The sequence below is a fragment of the Notolepis coatsorum genome (genome assembly GCF_963971535.1).
Source record: "Notolepis coatsorum genome assembly, chromosome: 13".
NCBI classification, from domain to species: Eukaryota; Metazoa; Chordata; class Actinopteri; order Aulopiformes; family Paralepididae; genus Notolepis; species Notolepis coatsorum.
Genome location: NC_140177.1, coordinates 120,474,744 through 120,490,012, shown reverse-complemented (window position 1 = coordinate 120,490,012; position 15,269 = coordinate 120,474,744). Strand labels below are relative to the sequence as shown.

At 47.6% G+C, this 15,269-nt stretch overlaps 1 protein-coding gene across 1 annotated transcript in view; it reads right to left on the bottom strand.

Annotated features, from left to right (window-relative positions):
* Positions 1 to 15,269, bottom strand: part of LOC311239696 (uncharacterized protein) — a 63,808-nt gene that overhangs the window by 39,790 nt on the left and 8,749 nt on the right. Inside the window, exons 8-9 of the mRNA XM_084328105.1 lie at positions 6,991 to 7,086; positions 4,319 to 4,466 (exon numbers count right to left, since the gene is read on the bottom strand). Coding sequence (XP_084184231.1) covers positions 4,319 to 4,466; positions 6,991 to 7,086 — 244 coding nt within the window. The remainder of the gene's footprint in view (positions 1 to 4,318; positions 4,467 to 6,990; positions 7,087 to 15,269) is intronic.

Below are 15,269 nucleotides of genomic sequence, written 5' to 3'. Positions count from 1 at the left end.
GGCGAAAAAGAGTGGAGAAGGACCAGGCCCTTAGCACAGCGCAAGGTACAACACAATATGGACCAAGCAACTGCGAACGATAACTCGTAGTGACGTAATCACGAACACACCTCCATAACATCAAACCCTGCGACGCCCAGGCTAACCCGGCATTTTCCGCCCGAAAAAGCACAAAGTCCTTCAGGGTACCAGAACAGCAGATCTGCGCCCCGGCGGACAAAGGGTTAACTGACCTGGTCCGGCGCAACCAGAACCAGTCCCGTGTCATAATCACGCCACCATCCCCAGTCCTAAGAGGGGGGGTAGGTACGCGTGTCGATCTAAAACATCACAGAGGGCGCCACCAAGACGGTCAGAACATGAACGCACCGTGCCCGGTGGCCCACCCCATGGGCGTGAGACCCCTCCACCAATACTTCGATCTACTCCGTCATCTCCCCCCAGAGATGAGTGAGAATTCGTCGAGACTAACCTAGTACACTGGCTTTCGGAAAAGATAAAATCCCCATCCCAGTTGCTCTACAAAAAACGCTGTTTCTATAATGAGCAACCAAGGCGCGCCAGCTCATGCGTGGTTCCACATTGAAGCACCCAGGGCCAGCGCTATGTACACGTCGAGACCCAAAACACATCAATGGTAATTCTAACAAGAACCCAGATATCGTTCCCTCCATGCCGCCTGGGACGAGCGGTAGGAAGCTGGCCAAAAGACACAGATATGGGCCCCATATGACGCATCTGAGGGAAAGAAACCCTGCCAACACTGCTCTGTATAAGAGAGGAGACAGGGAACCCCCAGAGAGACCTCCCACGTGAGTAATAATTGAAATGATATATGTAAACATTGAGCTATGTGACCAAAAGCTCAACACATATGCAATAGAGAGCAGAGCAGAAAACAAAGTTTCCACGCACCGCATAACTCAATCTCAAAATGACAGGAGTCCACAACATGGAGCCTGAAAAAAACTCACGGAAGCCTCACGACCAATAGAAACGCGCCCAGTGACGTATTCTATGGCCGGGGAGATTCCGTGACCCACCTGCCCAAATATGGCGTGGGACCAGGGAACTCCCTCTCCCCACCCTGTGACGCGCTGATCCAACAGTGTGACAGGAAGACCGAAGAACAGGAGGTCCAACCCCCTGGCCAATCAGAAAAAAGGGGGGGAGGGGTTTACCAGTTCACCCCCTCATGACCCCATACCCCGGATACGATGAAAACAAACAAACAGCGATGATACCAGTTTACCTAGCATGCTACATGAAAAACGTATATCCACTAGGATAAGCTCAACCATCTGCATGCCAGCCACAGACGATAAACTCGTTTGCGAAAAACAGGTTTTTATACAAGGCTTTAGGCTCATGTGCGAACACGTCACCTGTGTTTATATACTTCACCGAGTAAAGAGAAAACACAGACGTTTAAAGAGAGGGTCAAAAGACCTCGGTACAAGCTACATATATGATTACTTCTGTAGGCTAACACTCTAACCTGGTTGTGGACTCGATGCCATGTTTCCCAAACTTTTTTTTTTTTATCCACTTTTTCTCCCATTTTCTATATTTTCTCCCATCCCAATTTCGTATCATCCAATTCAACCCTCCCCTGTCACGAACGCTGTTTCTTGCCTCCCGCAAGCCGGCTGCAATGTGGACTAAGTCATACATAGCACAAGTCCCCTCCGGTACTTGAGGTTACAGCAGTCGCATCTTTTCACCTGCGCAGCTCGATCTCTCAGTGGCGAGGAGTAACGCGTGGGAGGCTCACGCTGCCCCCGACACTTCCTGATTCTACTGCGCAGGCGCACCAACCGACCTGTAGGAGTCGCTGTCCACAACGCCCGATCCCCACCCATCAGTTTCCCACCCCCTAATACGGCCAATGTGTATTAGTATGAACGACCAGCTAAACTGAAAGCAATGTGGAGCACTGGCCAGCGTCTCCGCATTCGTGGCGAGTGCTTTGCCCCCTACGCCACGTAGCCGCCCATCATGTTTCCCAAACTTAACAGAATACACACAACCCCCTCAGATAAAAAAGGTTCACTCTTACTACTGCAAGAAGAACACAGTCTTCTTCATGATGAGGGAAGACAAGTCTTTCGACCGAGTGCTAGCCACAGGCCTTGCTACAGTATATAGCGGCCAGAACAATTTTCAAGAAAACTGACCTACTCCCTAAGCAAACACACAACCCCACAGCTAGGTGAGGGTTTATACATCGTATCCACAATATATAGTGAATAAACACACATTTTGTAACAAAAGATATAACAAAATTATATGTTGGGGGGGGGGGGGATAAAACAGGGGAGTCACTAGCGGCGCCTGCCACATGCAGAGCGGTGCTTGCCCCCATGGGGAGCCGGCCCGGAGGAACGGTTCTGGGGAGCCTGGTCACGTCGATCCCTACCGTTACCTCCGGGCATGGGGTGGCTGGCTGCAGCGGACGAGGCACTCCCTCCACTCCTGGCCTTCTTCGCCGAAGGTCCAGTAGCGGCGGCGGTGGTGGCGGAGGCAACGGTCTCGGTCCTCTACCGGCGTTGCTTCTTCCGAACATCACCGGTGGCATCGGGTCGGGGGAAATGGGGTTGGAGCACAGAGCGCTCCTCCTCCATCTCTTTGCAGGCTGCCGTCATCTGCTGCATGGCCGACCCGAATAGCCCAGCATCGGAGAGGGGGGCCGTGAGCAGCGGAATCCTCTTCTGCTCCGGCACCCGCGCCTGCTCCAGCCAAAGGTGGCGCTGGGATAGAGTGGCCAGGGCGCGCTCCTTTCCCGCGGCTATCGCCTGCAGCTGGGTTACGTGCAGGATGGCTCCAGCCGCCTGGGCGTGAAGATATTGTTGATGGTCACCCAATACCGACCCGCCCGCCATCATCCCCGACATGTAGCGCGCTAGCTGCACGATGTTGGAGGTCGCAGCTAGGCTCTGAGTCGCGGTGATGTACTCCTGGTCACTCCAATTAGCCATCTGCCTAGCCGATTTCCCCTGGGGAACCGGCTTTCGCAACGGCTCCCACACCATTTCGGGGCAAAGTATGGATGCCATCGGGCTATCAAGCCGAGGCACCCTGTCCTTTAGTCCCTGGACCAAACCCGCCACCCACGTGACTGGCACGTAGGCGGGGGTAAGGCCAATAATGCGGGAGATTACCTGTCCCTGTTTCACGTAGGCCTCCATTGATGGGAAGAATGGGCAGACAACGCCCGTCTCCCTCACAGGACGACGTTGCCAGAGATGACCTATCATGTCATCAGGAACAGGTGCTGGCAGTGGCTGCGGCAACGCCATGCCATTAGCGGCTGCGGCGGCCACCATGAGCTCGGGGAACAAGGCAAGCAACTCCCCTTGCGTACCTCCCTCCATGTCACTGCCACGGGCGCCACCGTCCGACGCGGCAGATAGCTGGGCATCTTGTCTCAGGGTCGGAGGTTCTAACCCAACCCCGGAGTACAAGGGACCCCAAGGAGACGCAACACTCCCTGCCACTCCCAGAGGGGGAGAGTGATACGTCTCTACTGGGGCTTCGAACAAGAGAGCTCTCGCCCCCTCCATATAATCCTCAGTCTCCATCGGAAATGGAGACGAGGCAAGAGAACTCTCGTCCGGCTCCAGCACAACATCAAAGCCTGGCCGTTCGCCCCTGCAGCTTGTCGCCTTACGACGAGAGCGAGCAGAGGCGAAGAGTCTGCGTCGCAAATCCCCAGCCAACAGAGGAGCTGTCGGCCTATCGGGGGAACCAGGGCCAACCAGGCCATCTCACGGGAGATGGAGGCTCAACGGTGTGTGTGTGTGTGTGTGTGTGTGTGTGTGTGTGTGTGTGTGTGTGTGTGTGTGTGTGTGTGTGTGTGTGTGTGCACGCTTGTGTGTGTGTGTGTGTGTGTGTGTGTGTGTGTGTGTGTGTGTGTGTGTGTGTGTGTGTGTGTGTGTGTGTGTGTGTGTGTGTGTGTGTGTGTGTGTGTGTGTGTGTGTGTGTGTGTGTGTGTGTGTGTGTGTGTGTGTGTGTGTGTGTGTGTGTGTGTGTGTGTGTGTGTGTGTGTGTGTGTGCATACACCATTGTATGCCCTAGCATTTAAACTCGAAAGGCAACTGAGGTTTCCCTCATAACAATTAGACAAGTAAGGATAACAGTCAATTAAAACATGTACAAATTGATTGACAACGGTTGGAGATCAAGGTTTTAAACTCTGCAACAGAGGGGAGAATATCAAGCTGACTGTTGGAGTTCATTCCATGAGCTAGAGGGGCATCATAGCAAAATGCAGATTTACCCTGTTCCGAGCAAATATATATACAAATGCGTAGCTTACCACTGTTGGAGACAGTCCCAGTGGCCCCAACCATGTTGAAGCGGTTGCGCAGATGTGATGTCCTGCTTGACGGGCCAGGTAAGGTGGCTGAAAAGGTACATTGGATCTTGTTCCCGTTGATCACAGCCTCCACTGAGTTCACATTCAGCTGTGAGTGCAGAAGAAGCCCAGTCAGTTTACAGTATGGAGAGACACAGCTATTCAAGGTTCTATTGATGATATGTCATGTGATAATATCATAATAATAGTATATATAATATATACTTTTTTGTATGCCAAATGTTTTTTTTGTGGGGAATAAAGCAAAACAACAATACATATTGTACAAAACAGGTTCAAGAAACTCAGTGAAATATAAAAGGATTCAGACAGGGGTGAAAAGTAAAAGTCAGTAGACACTATTCATCTACCTATCTATCATTCCTCTACCATGTACCTGAGACATAAAGAGAGATAATTTCACTCATTGGTCCAGTATTGAGCTACAATTTCACTGGGCTACAATAGCAGACAAAGGGCAATCGTAAATCCTTTGCAAAAACAATGAGAAATGTGCTTTTAACTTAAGAGACGGGCAGCTCAGAGTGTTCTTACTGGTCTCAGTTTTCTCAGAGTGTTCTTACTGGTCTCAGTTTGCTCAGGGTGTACTAGTCTCTTACTGGTCTCAGTTTGCTCAGGGTGTACTAGTCTCTTACTGGTCTCAGTTTGCTCAGAGTGTACTAGTCTCTTACTGGTCTCAGTTTGCTCAGAGTGTACTAGTCTCTTACTGGTCTCAGTTTGCTCAGAGTGTACTAGTCTCTTTGATTGATTGATTGATTGAAAAGTTTATTAACAGATTGCAGAATGGGTACAGTACAGTACAGCTCAATACATACAATTGTTAAGGGGATGCAGACCAGAGAAAGACTTTCGTCTTGTTTACATCAGGGTCCCCCATTTTCAATTCATCATAACATATATGACATACATGACATACAGATAGACAGTACTGCTACATCTATACATTTATGACATATCAGATTTGCAAATACAGTACTGTTTGTGATACAAAAAGTGTCCAGAAAAAGAGTGTATATACATTTGACGTAGAAACTGTACATTGGGGGAGGTTGGGTGGGTGGGGTGGGGTTGGGTGGGTGGGTGGATGGCTGTACATTGGAGGTGGGGGGGTTGGGTAGGGGGGGGGGGACACTGTACACTGTACATTGGAATACTGACAAAGCCATACTTGGTCATTTACTGTACAACTGGGTTAGGACATTTGTAGGGGCCAGTTTCGAATTGCAGTCTCCCGTAGGTGTTCTTTGAGAGTGTTTTTTGAAAGTGGGTAGTGATTCACATTCCTTTACAGCTTTGGGTAGGGCGTTCCACATTGATGTGGCATAATTGCGAAACGTGTTTAGTCCCTTGTTTGAGCCGAATCTGGGTTTAACATGATTTGTGGAGCTCCCTCTGGTGTTGTGATCGTGGTATTCACTGATCTTTGGGAAGTATTTTGACATGTACATGGGTACCTTGGTCGCGTAGTGTATCTTGTAGACCAGGCCCATTGCAAGTTGCTGTACTCTGTCGTCTACTCTAAGCCATCCTAGGTTGTCAAAGTGGGCAGGGGTGAGGTGGGTTCTAGGAGTAAGGTCAAGCAGTAGTCTGACCAGTTTGTTTTGAGATGTTTGTAATTTAGTTTTTAGCGCCTTTGAGGTGCTTTGGTACCATGAGGTGCACGCATAGTCGTAGTACCCTTGAATGAGTGCTCCTGCCAGAGTCTTCAGGGTATTCTTGCTTACCAGAGAGGAGATCCGGTACAAGAATCGAGTTTGTTGGTTGACTTTTTTTATTACATTGGATGCCATTTTGTCACAGGAAAGATTAGCCTCTAGGATGGAACCCAGGTAGGTAATTTCATCTTTCCTTGTGACAATATTGTCACCCACTGTAACCGAGAAGCCGTCGGTCTTGCTGAGTTTGTTATTGGAACTGAAGAGAATGGACTCTGTTTTGCCCATGTGTAATGATAGTTTGTTGTCGGCGAGCCATATGCAGATTTTGCCTAGTTCTGAGCTGAGGGTTTTTTAAACCTGTAACTTGTTCTTGTCAGAGACCAGCAGGGCTGAGTCGTCCGCAAACAGGAACAAGTTGCAGTCACAAGCTGACAACATGTCATTTGCATAAATTAGGAATAGTAGCGGCCCTAGTATGCTTCCTTGTGGAACACCACAGTTCACTGTGAGGGGGGGGGGGGGGATAGGGTACCGTTTACCTCCACCATCTGTTCTCTCCCCTCCAGGTAGGATTGTATCCAGCTCACTGATAGACTATCAAAACCAATTGCTTTTAGCTTGTCAATCAGAATGGTGTGATTGACAGTGTCGAAGGCCTTTTGTAGGTCCAGCATGACCATGCCGACTTACTGGTCTCAGTTTGCTCAGGGTGTACTAGTCTCTTACTGGTCTCAGTTTGCTCAGTGTACTAGTCTCTTACTGGTCTCAGTTTGCTCAGTGTACTAGTATCTTACTGGTCTCAGTTTGCTCAGAGTGTACTAGTCTCTTACTGGTCTCAGTTTGCTCAGGGTGTACTAGTCTCTTACTGGTCCCAGTTTGCTCAGGGTGTACTAGTCTCTTACTGGTCTCAGTTTGCTCAGTGCAACACACACACACACCACAGCCGTAACTCACCGTTGTGATGGTCAGAGCACTGTTGACGAGCAGAGCACCGAAGAACACTGCGCTGCCGCTGACGTTGGCACAGACAAACGCGGTGCCATTTTGTCCCTGTGAAAAAATATTGAGGACAATCAACAACACTGCGCGACAGATCACAGGGCCAGCAGCCAGGTTGGAAAACAAACGTGGATATAGGCTGGTTAAAGGTAACGTTGCCAACCGGCGAACTCTAGACAAAAGAGCTTCTATTGACGCTGCGCTTTGCTTACATGTCTTTGTTTTCGGCGTGATGTGCGTGTTGGATTTCAGTGGGTTTAGGGGAGGTGTTTGTATCACTAGCTACACCTTAGAGCCTGAGGCCCGTGCCCCGTGGACCCACTCGATCCACACATCAAACCAAAACAAAGAAAAGTGCAGTGCCAAGAGGAGCTCTTTCGCCTAGAGGTCGCTGTTTGACGGCATTACAGATGCTACCTTTAAGATGCAACATCCAGATGTTTGATTGGCATAATCGTCAGCTTGGCTTCAGTTTCAGGGTTAGATTTGATAGCATATTTAATTGAACCCTTTTTATCTAGGTGCCGACAACTGCAAGCTACTTTTGCTGTTTTTCCACTGCATGGTACCTCCTCGACTCGACTGCACTCTGCCTTTACGGCTTTTACGTACTTTTCCATTGCCCAAATTTGCGGATGGTACCAGGTACCGGGTACTTTTTTTAGTACCTGCTTTATTATTGAGGTTCCAAGCGGGTAGAAGCAATACCAAAAAGTTACGTACAGACCACTGATTGGTCAGAAGAGAGAATCGTCACTACGTTATCATTGCGCTACACGGGGGGGCGTCCGCATGATTTTTTTCCGTAGCCTATGTTTGCGAAGACGCTCTCTGATTGGCTAGCCGCGTACAGCGAAGACCCTCTCTGATTGGTTTAGCGCCGAAGGGTCTCTTCCGCCTTGTACATATATATTCTCTGCTTCAAAGTGGTTATGCTTTGGCCCTCTTTCGAAGTGGGTTATGCTTAGGGTTAGGGTTAGGGTTAGGGTTAACACTTTAGTTGCCAAAGGACGAGATTAGGCGTCCTTCCCCGCCATGCTCAAGTTGCCGAAGACGCCGTAACTCGTCTTTGATATCAATATTTCAAAAATCTGTGATCGGAATCATATTTATTTTCCGGGGCCCTGAGACACAAGTGTGATCTCCTCTCAATCCTCTAGCGGTTCAAGACCGCCATCTGGTGGCCGATCGGCAGATCGAAAAAACGGATGTTACCTTTAACCCGGCAGGACTCACTCCATATGTGGTCCGGGCACTCGCTAATGTTAGAGAGACTCAGTCTTCACACAGTGAACATCGATCGCTGCAAATAACTCGAAAAAACAACATGATTTGGACGTTGTAAGAGCCAATTTACATGGTTGTAGTGCCATATGTTTTATTTTATGCATTTGTTTGGATTTATGTATTTATGATAAATTCTGCCTGTAATACATTGTGCCTGCCAGCCTGCCAAATTGAGTTTGTGGCATCAGTTCCCGTTGCTCACCAGTAGGTGACATACGTAGCTACTTAATGAGTAACGGGACTGATGACAGGCAGGTGCGTTTGGTTACCGGTAGAGCCAAACAGTTTTTGACCGTCAAGTCGTCAAGTTGTCACGTCGACACGGCACGTTGTTTGTTATCGTTTTGTTTGTAGGGTAAAGTGTTTTGTTTGTTCTTTTGAAAGGTATCGTTTGGCAATTGCGTTTTATCACGTTTGTGTGGTAAATAAACCCATTTGGGGTGTTATTGGAACGAACCTTGTGGACATTCATTCCTTTCACCAGACGGTTACAACAGCGGCCACAGACGCGTCAATTATAGGTTTTTAGCCGGTAGCAGCCTCCTCAAGGGCTTATAGATTTATTGTTTTGTTAAATCAAGTTTGGCCCTTATACAAGTCAAAAACTGGTGCTCGTTGAGAACACATGAAGAGCAAGTCAAAAACTAGTGCTCTTTAGTATAAAGGTGGATTGAGAACCACACCAAGAGCAAAGCAAGTCAAAAACTTGCTCATCAGTAAAGTGGATCAGCCAGAACCACAGCAAGACGAGCAAAGTAGGTTTAAGCTTTGCGCAACAAGAAACGTTGAGGACAGCGGGGAAGCCATTCAGCCTCGCTTTGATGCGCGCGCGGAGCTGATGCGTTGAGGACTGCGTGGGATTTGCGCAGTTCCAGCTGTTGGATGTCAACATAGCCAGGAGCTGAGAAGCGCTGAACGTCAACCTACTCATCAGAGCTCCGACTACAACCAACGGTACCCAACGTCAGCTGCCAACATTTTCATTGGTAGGCTACAAGCCGAGGTAAGGTAGCGCTACCCCTTTTTTTTGGCCATGGTAAATGTGTGCACACAACTCTTACGTTTTGCGAGCATAAAGTCCAATGCATTGGTAGCTGAAAATAGACTGCGCGTACCAGTCTACCGTTAACTTTGATTTGTTTGTGCGCGCCACCGTTGGCGTTGAATGATAATCCGTTATGTGCGCCACGCACAACTATCGTTGACTGTTTGAATCCCTTCGTGCGCGCCGGGCATAACGTTATTGCTTCAATCATTTCACTGCTGATTGTCAACATGAGCGTTGCGGATGACAATCAAGACATTAATAATGAGCAACTCGTCGGTGCAGAGGCGGCTGTGAAAACTGTCACAATGGAAAAAAGGGAAATTAAACTGACCTTAAAGGCTGTAATGGAAAAATTGGGAAAATTGGAAAATAAAAGATCAGATATATTAAATAAGGCACAAAAGTTGTACAAAATGATGGAGGTATTTATGCACAATGCTGACGTGACAGGGGTACAAGATGTATTATGTGAATATGTAAGGCTGTGTGAGACAGCCAAATCTGTACAAAATGAATTTATGAATACGTCAACTATGTCCCCGGACGAAAATACATTACAAACTGCCTGGTTTGGGTCAAGAATAAACACGTTGGAAAGCTTCCACATGCTTGTTGAGAGTTGGCTGGCACAAAATATGGCAATTACAAATAGCCAGGGTGAAGTGCACTCAGAACCTGTGCACACAGAGGATGTGCACACTGTCTGTGTAGACACAGAGGCTGTGCACACAGAGGATGTGCACACAAGGGAGGTGCACACTGTCAGTGCACCCACAGAGGACGTGCGCCCAGACAACATACAAACAGTGGTTGATGATGTGAAACCAAATGACAGTATTTCAAATATCTCCTTTGGACGCTCACAAGGCAGCAGAAAGAGTGGTAGCAGTGCCAGCTCTGAACGCCTCATAGCAGAGGCTAAAAGAGCATCACTGCTGGTGAAAGCAGCATACTTAAAGGAGAGACAAGCTCTGGAGGATCAAGAGGAAGAGTTAAGGAGGAATAATGAGGAGCAAGAGCAACAGTTAAGGAGGAGCAAGGAAGTGTTAAGGAGGAAAAAGGAGCAGCTTGAAATGGAGGCTGAGTTGGCTGTATCCACTGCCCATTTGGCTGTTATGCATACTACGTCAGATGCAGGGAGACGGTCACGAACCTCTAGCCAAAGGCATGTGGGAAATCACACTGGACCTCCTCATTCAAGCCATACTGTGCTAAATCCAGCAGCACAGCAATTCAGCACTCCTATGCCAGAGCCTGTTGTCAAGCCAAAGGTTAAACCTCACCTCTTCCACATGCCCTCACAAGGTGGAGCTGCTGCACAACCAACCCTCTTCCACTTGCCATCACAAGGTGGAGCTGCTGCACAACCACCCCTCTTCCACTTGCCATCACAAGGTGGAGCTGCTGCACAACCACCCCTCTTCCACATGCCATCACAAGGTGGAGCTGCTGCACAACCACCCCTCTTCCACATGTCATCACAAGGTGGAGCTGCTGCACAACCACCCCTTTTTTACATTCCACCACAAAGTAGAGCTGCTGTCCAACCACACTTGTATCAACCCTTTCAAATGCCACCACAAGGTGGAGCTGCTGCGCAACCACAACTGTATCAACCGTGTTTAATACCACTTCAAGGAGACTTGAGTACAGTCCTGCAACGGCAGAATGAAATAACAAGTGCTCTTGTTCAACAACAGTTCACAATGTCTCTACCATCAAAAGACATACCTCCATTTGACGGTGACCCGCTTCACTATGGGAGCTTTATAAGATCCTTTGAACACAATATTGAAAACAAGGCCAGCAAAGCTGATTGTTTATATTTTTTGGAGCAATTCACAACGGGACAACCACGTGAGCTGGTAAGGAGTTGTCAGCACATGATGCCAGACCGTGGTTATGACATGGCCAAAGGTCTCCTGAAAGAACATTTCGGGAATGAATTTAAGATTGCTACGTCATATATCGAAAAGGCCTTGGCCTGGCCCGCAGTTAAGGCTGAAGATGTAAAGGCACTACAGGACTATTCTCTGTTCCTGCGCAACTGTTGCAACGTGATGACAGAGATGCAACACATGCAGGAGCTTGACATGCCTACCAACATGCGCATGATTATAACCAAGCTGCCCTACCGATTTAGGGAAAGATGGAGGACAACAGCTTATGAGCTACTTGAGCGACGACATCATAGAGCTGTTTTTAATGATCTGGTCACATTCGTGGAACGTCAGGTCAGGATCCTTTCTGACCCACTTTTCGGTGACATCCAGGATAAACCAACCATAAAGGATGGATTGAGCAACAGGAGCAAGTTCCAGCCTCAGTACAAGTTTGGCAGAGCTGAAGGCAACAGCTTTGCTACAACTGTCACACGTCTGGACTCCAAGGACCCAGACTCAGGCTCTGTCCATAGGGGACAGGATAGCGGAGCATATTCAGGCTCTGTCCATAGGGGACATGATTCCAAAGCCAATTCAGGCTCTGTCCATAGGGGACATGATTCTAAACCAGACTCAGGCTCTGTCCATAGGGGACAGGATAGCGGAGCATACTCAGGCTCTGTCCATAGGGGACATGATTTCAAAGTCAATTCAGGCTCTGTCCATAGGGGGCAGGATTTTGAAATGGAGAAATCTGAGTCTTGTGTATGCTGCTTTCAGGATCACTCTCTGTCAGAGTGCCCGCGGCTGAAAGGCAAGAACCACAATGATAAAATTATCTTCATAAAGCAAAATAGGATTTGTTTCGGATGTTTGTGTTCCGGTCACATGAGTGCTGGTTGCGACAAGCGCCTAATCTGCAAGGTTTGTGAGAAAAAACATCCAACCATGCTTCACATTGACAGGCCTTACCTCAGCACATACCAGCAGCCTAATTCATCTGCAAGTGTCACTTCAGCTGTCAAGCCAAGTGTCACTATAGCCACGCAGACGTGTGGTCTTACTGGGGCCGGCGGAGGAAATTGTAAGCTGTCCATTCTGCCAGTCCAAGTCAAGTCCACAAATGGAAAGATACTGCAAACATACGCCTTTCTCGACCCTGGCAGTTCTGCAACATTTTGTTCTGAACATTTAATGAGTGCATTGGATGTGACTGGACCACAGACTAGCTTCCTTCTGCGCACTTTGAGCCAGGAGCAGACGGTATCAAGTACCTCACTGAAAGGTTTGGAGGTCTCTGGTCTCAATGGGGACACTTTCTATAGCCTCCCAGAAGTCCTTTCACAAAGGAAAATGCCTGTGACAAGTGACAATGTTGTATCACAGGAAGATTTGCTGAAGTGGCCTTACCTGTCCCATGTCCAAATTCCCAGCATAAAGGCAAATGTTGATCTATTGATTGGTACCAATGCTCCCAGGTTATTGGAACCTTGGGAGGTGATCAACGGCCGTGGAAATGGTCCGTATGCTATGAGAACTGTTCTGGGCTGGGTGGTCAACGGCCCCCTGCAAGAAAATAACGGTCCTGAAAATGGGATTTCAGTGGCCACTGTCAATATGATTTCTGTGAGCAGATTGGAAGAGACACTGAGCAACCTGGGAACTTCGCTGAACAACCAGATTTCGGTGTGCCATCCCTTGAGTTTCCTTGGCCCAGTTACACTTCCTGCCAAGTCCATGCTGCTCAAACTGTGGAGAAGAGTGTGCAGCTGGGAAGAAAACATTCCCAATGACATTGAGCGCCAATGGACAAGATGGCGGGAGATTTTATCACTTCCTGCCAAGTCCATGCTGCTCAAACTGTGGAGAAGAGTGTGCAGCTGGGATGAAAACATTCCCAATGACATTGAGCGCCAATGGACAAGATGGCGGGAGATTTTATTGACATTTGCAACTCTGCAGCTCCTCGGCAGAGTTTTTAGAGGCCTTCCCAGACGAGAACGGCTTGGGGTGCTCGGTGCTTAAAGCCAAGACATTGATCTTGGAATGACCATTGACCGGGCTTGGTCCTAAGTTTGTTTTGCACGAGGCGATAGTCTCAAATATTTGATTTGTTTTGTGGTTATATGGCATTGATTTGTTTTGTGGTTATATGGCACACTTTGGCTCTTTTTGTTTTTCATTTTATGTTATAATTGTTATATGTTATGACATTTAACAATTAGAGGCCGGCGTGTAAGAGCCAATTTACATGGTTGTAGTGCCATATGTTTTATTTTATGCATTTGTTTGGATTTATGTATTTATGATAAATTCTGCCTGTAATACATTGTGCCTGCCAGCCTGCCAAATTGAGTTTGTGGCATCAGTTCCCGTTGCTCACCAGTAGGTGACATACGTAGCTACTTAATGAGTAACGGGACTGATGACAGGCAGGTGCGTTTGGTTACCGGTAGAGCCAAACAGTTTTTGACCGTCAAGTCGTCAAGTTGTCACGTCGACACGGCACGTTGTTTGTTATCGTTTTGTTTGTAGGGTAAAGTGTTTTGTTTGTTCTTTTGAAAGGTATCGTTTGGCAATTGCGTTTTATCACGTTTGTGTGGTAAATAAACCCATTTGGGGTGTTATTGGAACGAACCTTGTGGACATTCATTCCTTTCACCAGACGGTTACAACAGCGGCCACAGACGCGTCAATTATAGGTTTTTAGCCGGTAGCAGCCTCCTCAAGGGCTTATAGATTTATTGTTTTGTTAAATCAAGTTTGGCCCTTATAGACGTATATATTATTATATAACCTGGAAATGGACCGGGTATTTCAACATCCCATAATGGAAAATTGTCTACCCCACGCTGATCGCCCAACGGCCCGCGGAGACTGGGGTGAGTTTTAGAGTGTAATATTACCGTGTTCGACACTAACTGCTATGATGAACATTTGACCCACATTAGATGAATGGTATAACGCTGCCCACGGAATTATAAACGCCCCTCGCCCATCCGGTCAACATCAGATGACGTGTAGTAACTTCCAGAAGTCCGTCCAGTTGGATTTTTTTATATCGCGCCGATTGCTATCAAAACTGTATTTGATCATCAATATAATGCATTTGGGGCTATAAATCACGTTCTGGAGAAAGCTGCAGAAAGAGATGAAAACATACTTATTCTTTAGATCATATTTTAGTATGAATATGTGAATGAAAAAGTTTAACGTTCATACACCCTGAACAATACATATAGGACATTGAATGGGCCCTAATAATGGCAATTTAGCAATAGAATTTAAAAAGTTATAGCCCTGCAAAGAAGGGGAACTTCTCCATAGACAAATAGAGCTGGCAAGGGATGGTATATCATGAATTTAGCCTTAGGCAATCAAAGTGTTAAGGTTAAGGTTAAGGTTAGGGTTAGGGTTAAGGTTAAGGTTAAGGTTAGTTAGGGTTAGGGTTAAGGTTAAGGTTAGGGTTAGGGTTAGGATTAGGCGTAAGAGACCCTTCGGCGCTAAACCAATCAGAGAGGGTCTTTGCTGTACGCGGCTAGCCAATCAGAGAGCGTCTTCGCAAACATAGGCTACGGAAAAATATCACGGGGGGCGTCCTGCACAAAAACACAAACCCGCCATCTTTAAATAGCCTTGCGACTACTAAACATTAGCTTTCTTTATTTGTTTGCAGTGAGAACAATGTGACTGGGACTTCCCATTATAACCGTTAGCATTGCGGCTAGCGTACATTAGCTAATAAGTCACTGGTTTCATAGCTAGCTTCAATATGTGTGTGTGCATGTCGCGTTGAAGATGACATCACAGCACTCTATGACAACCAGCTACACTGAGGGGGGGGGGGGGTACTACCTGCAGTGGTAAACGAACGAAGTACCAGGTACCAAAAGCGAGTAGAGTCGAGTCGAGTAGGTACCATGCAGTGGAAAAGCGGCCATAGTGTGTACGTCCTGCAGGATTCAAGATTCTAATGTTCCCAAAGACCCACTTCACAATATGGTCTGTTTTGTGGG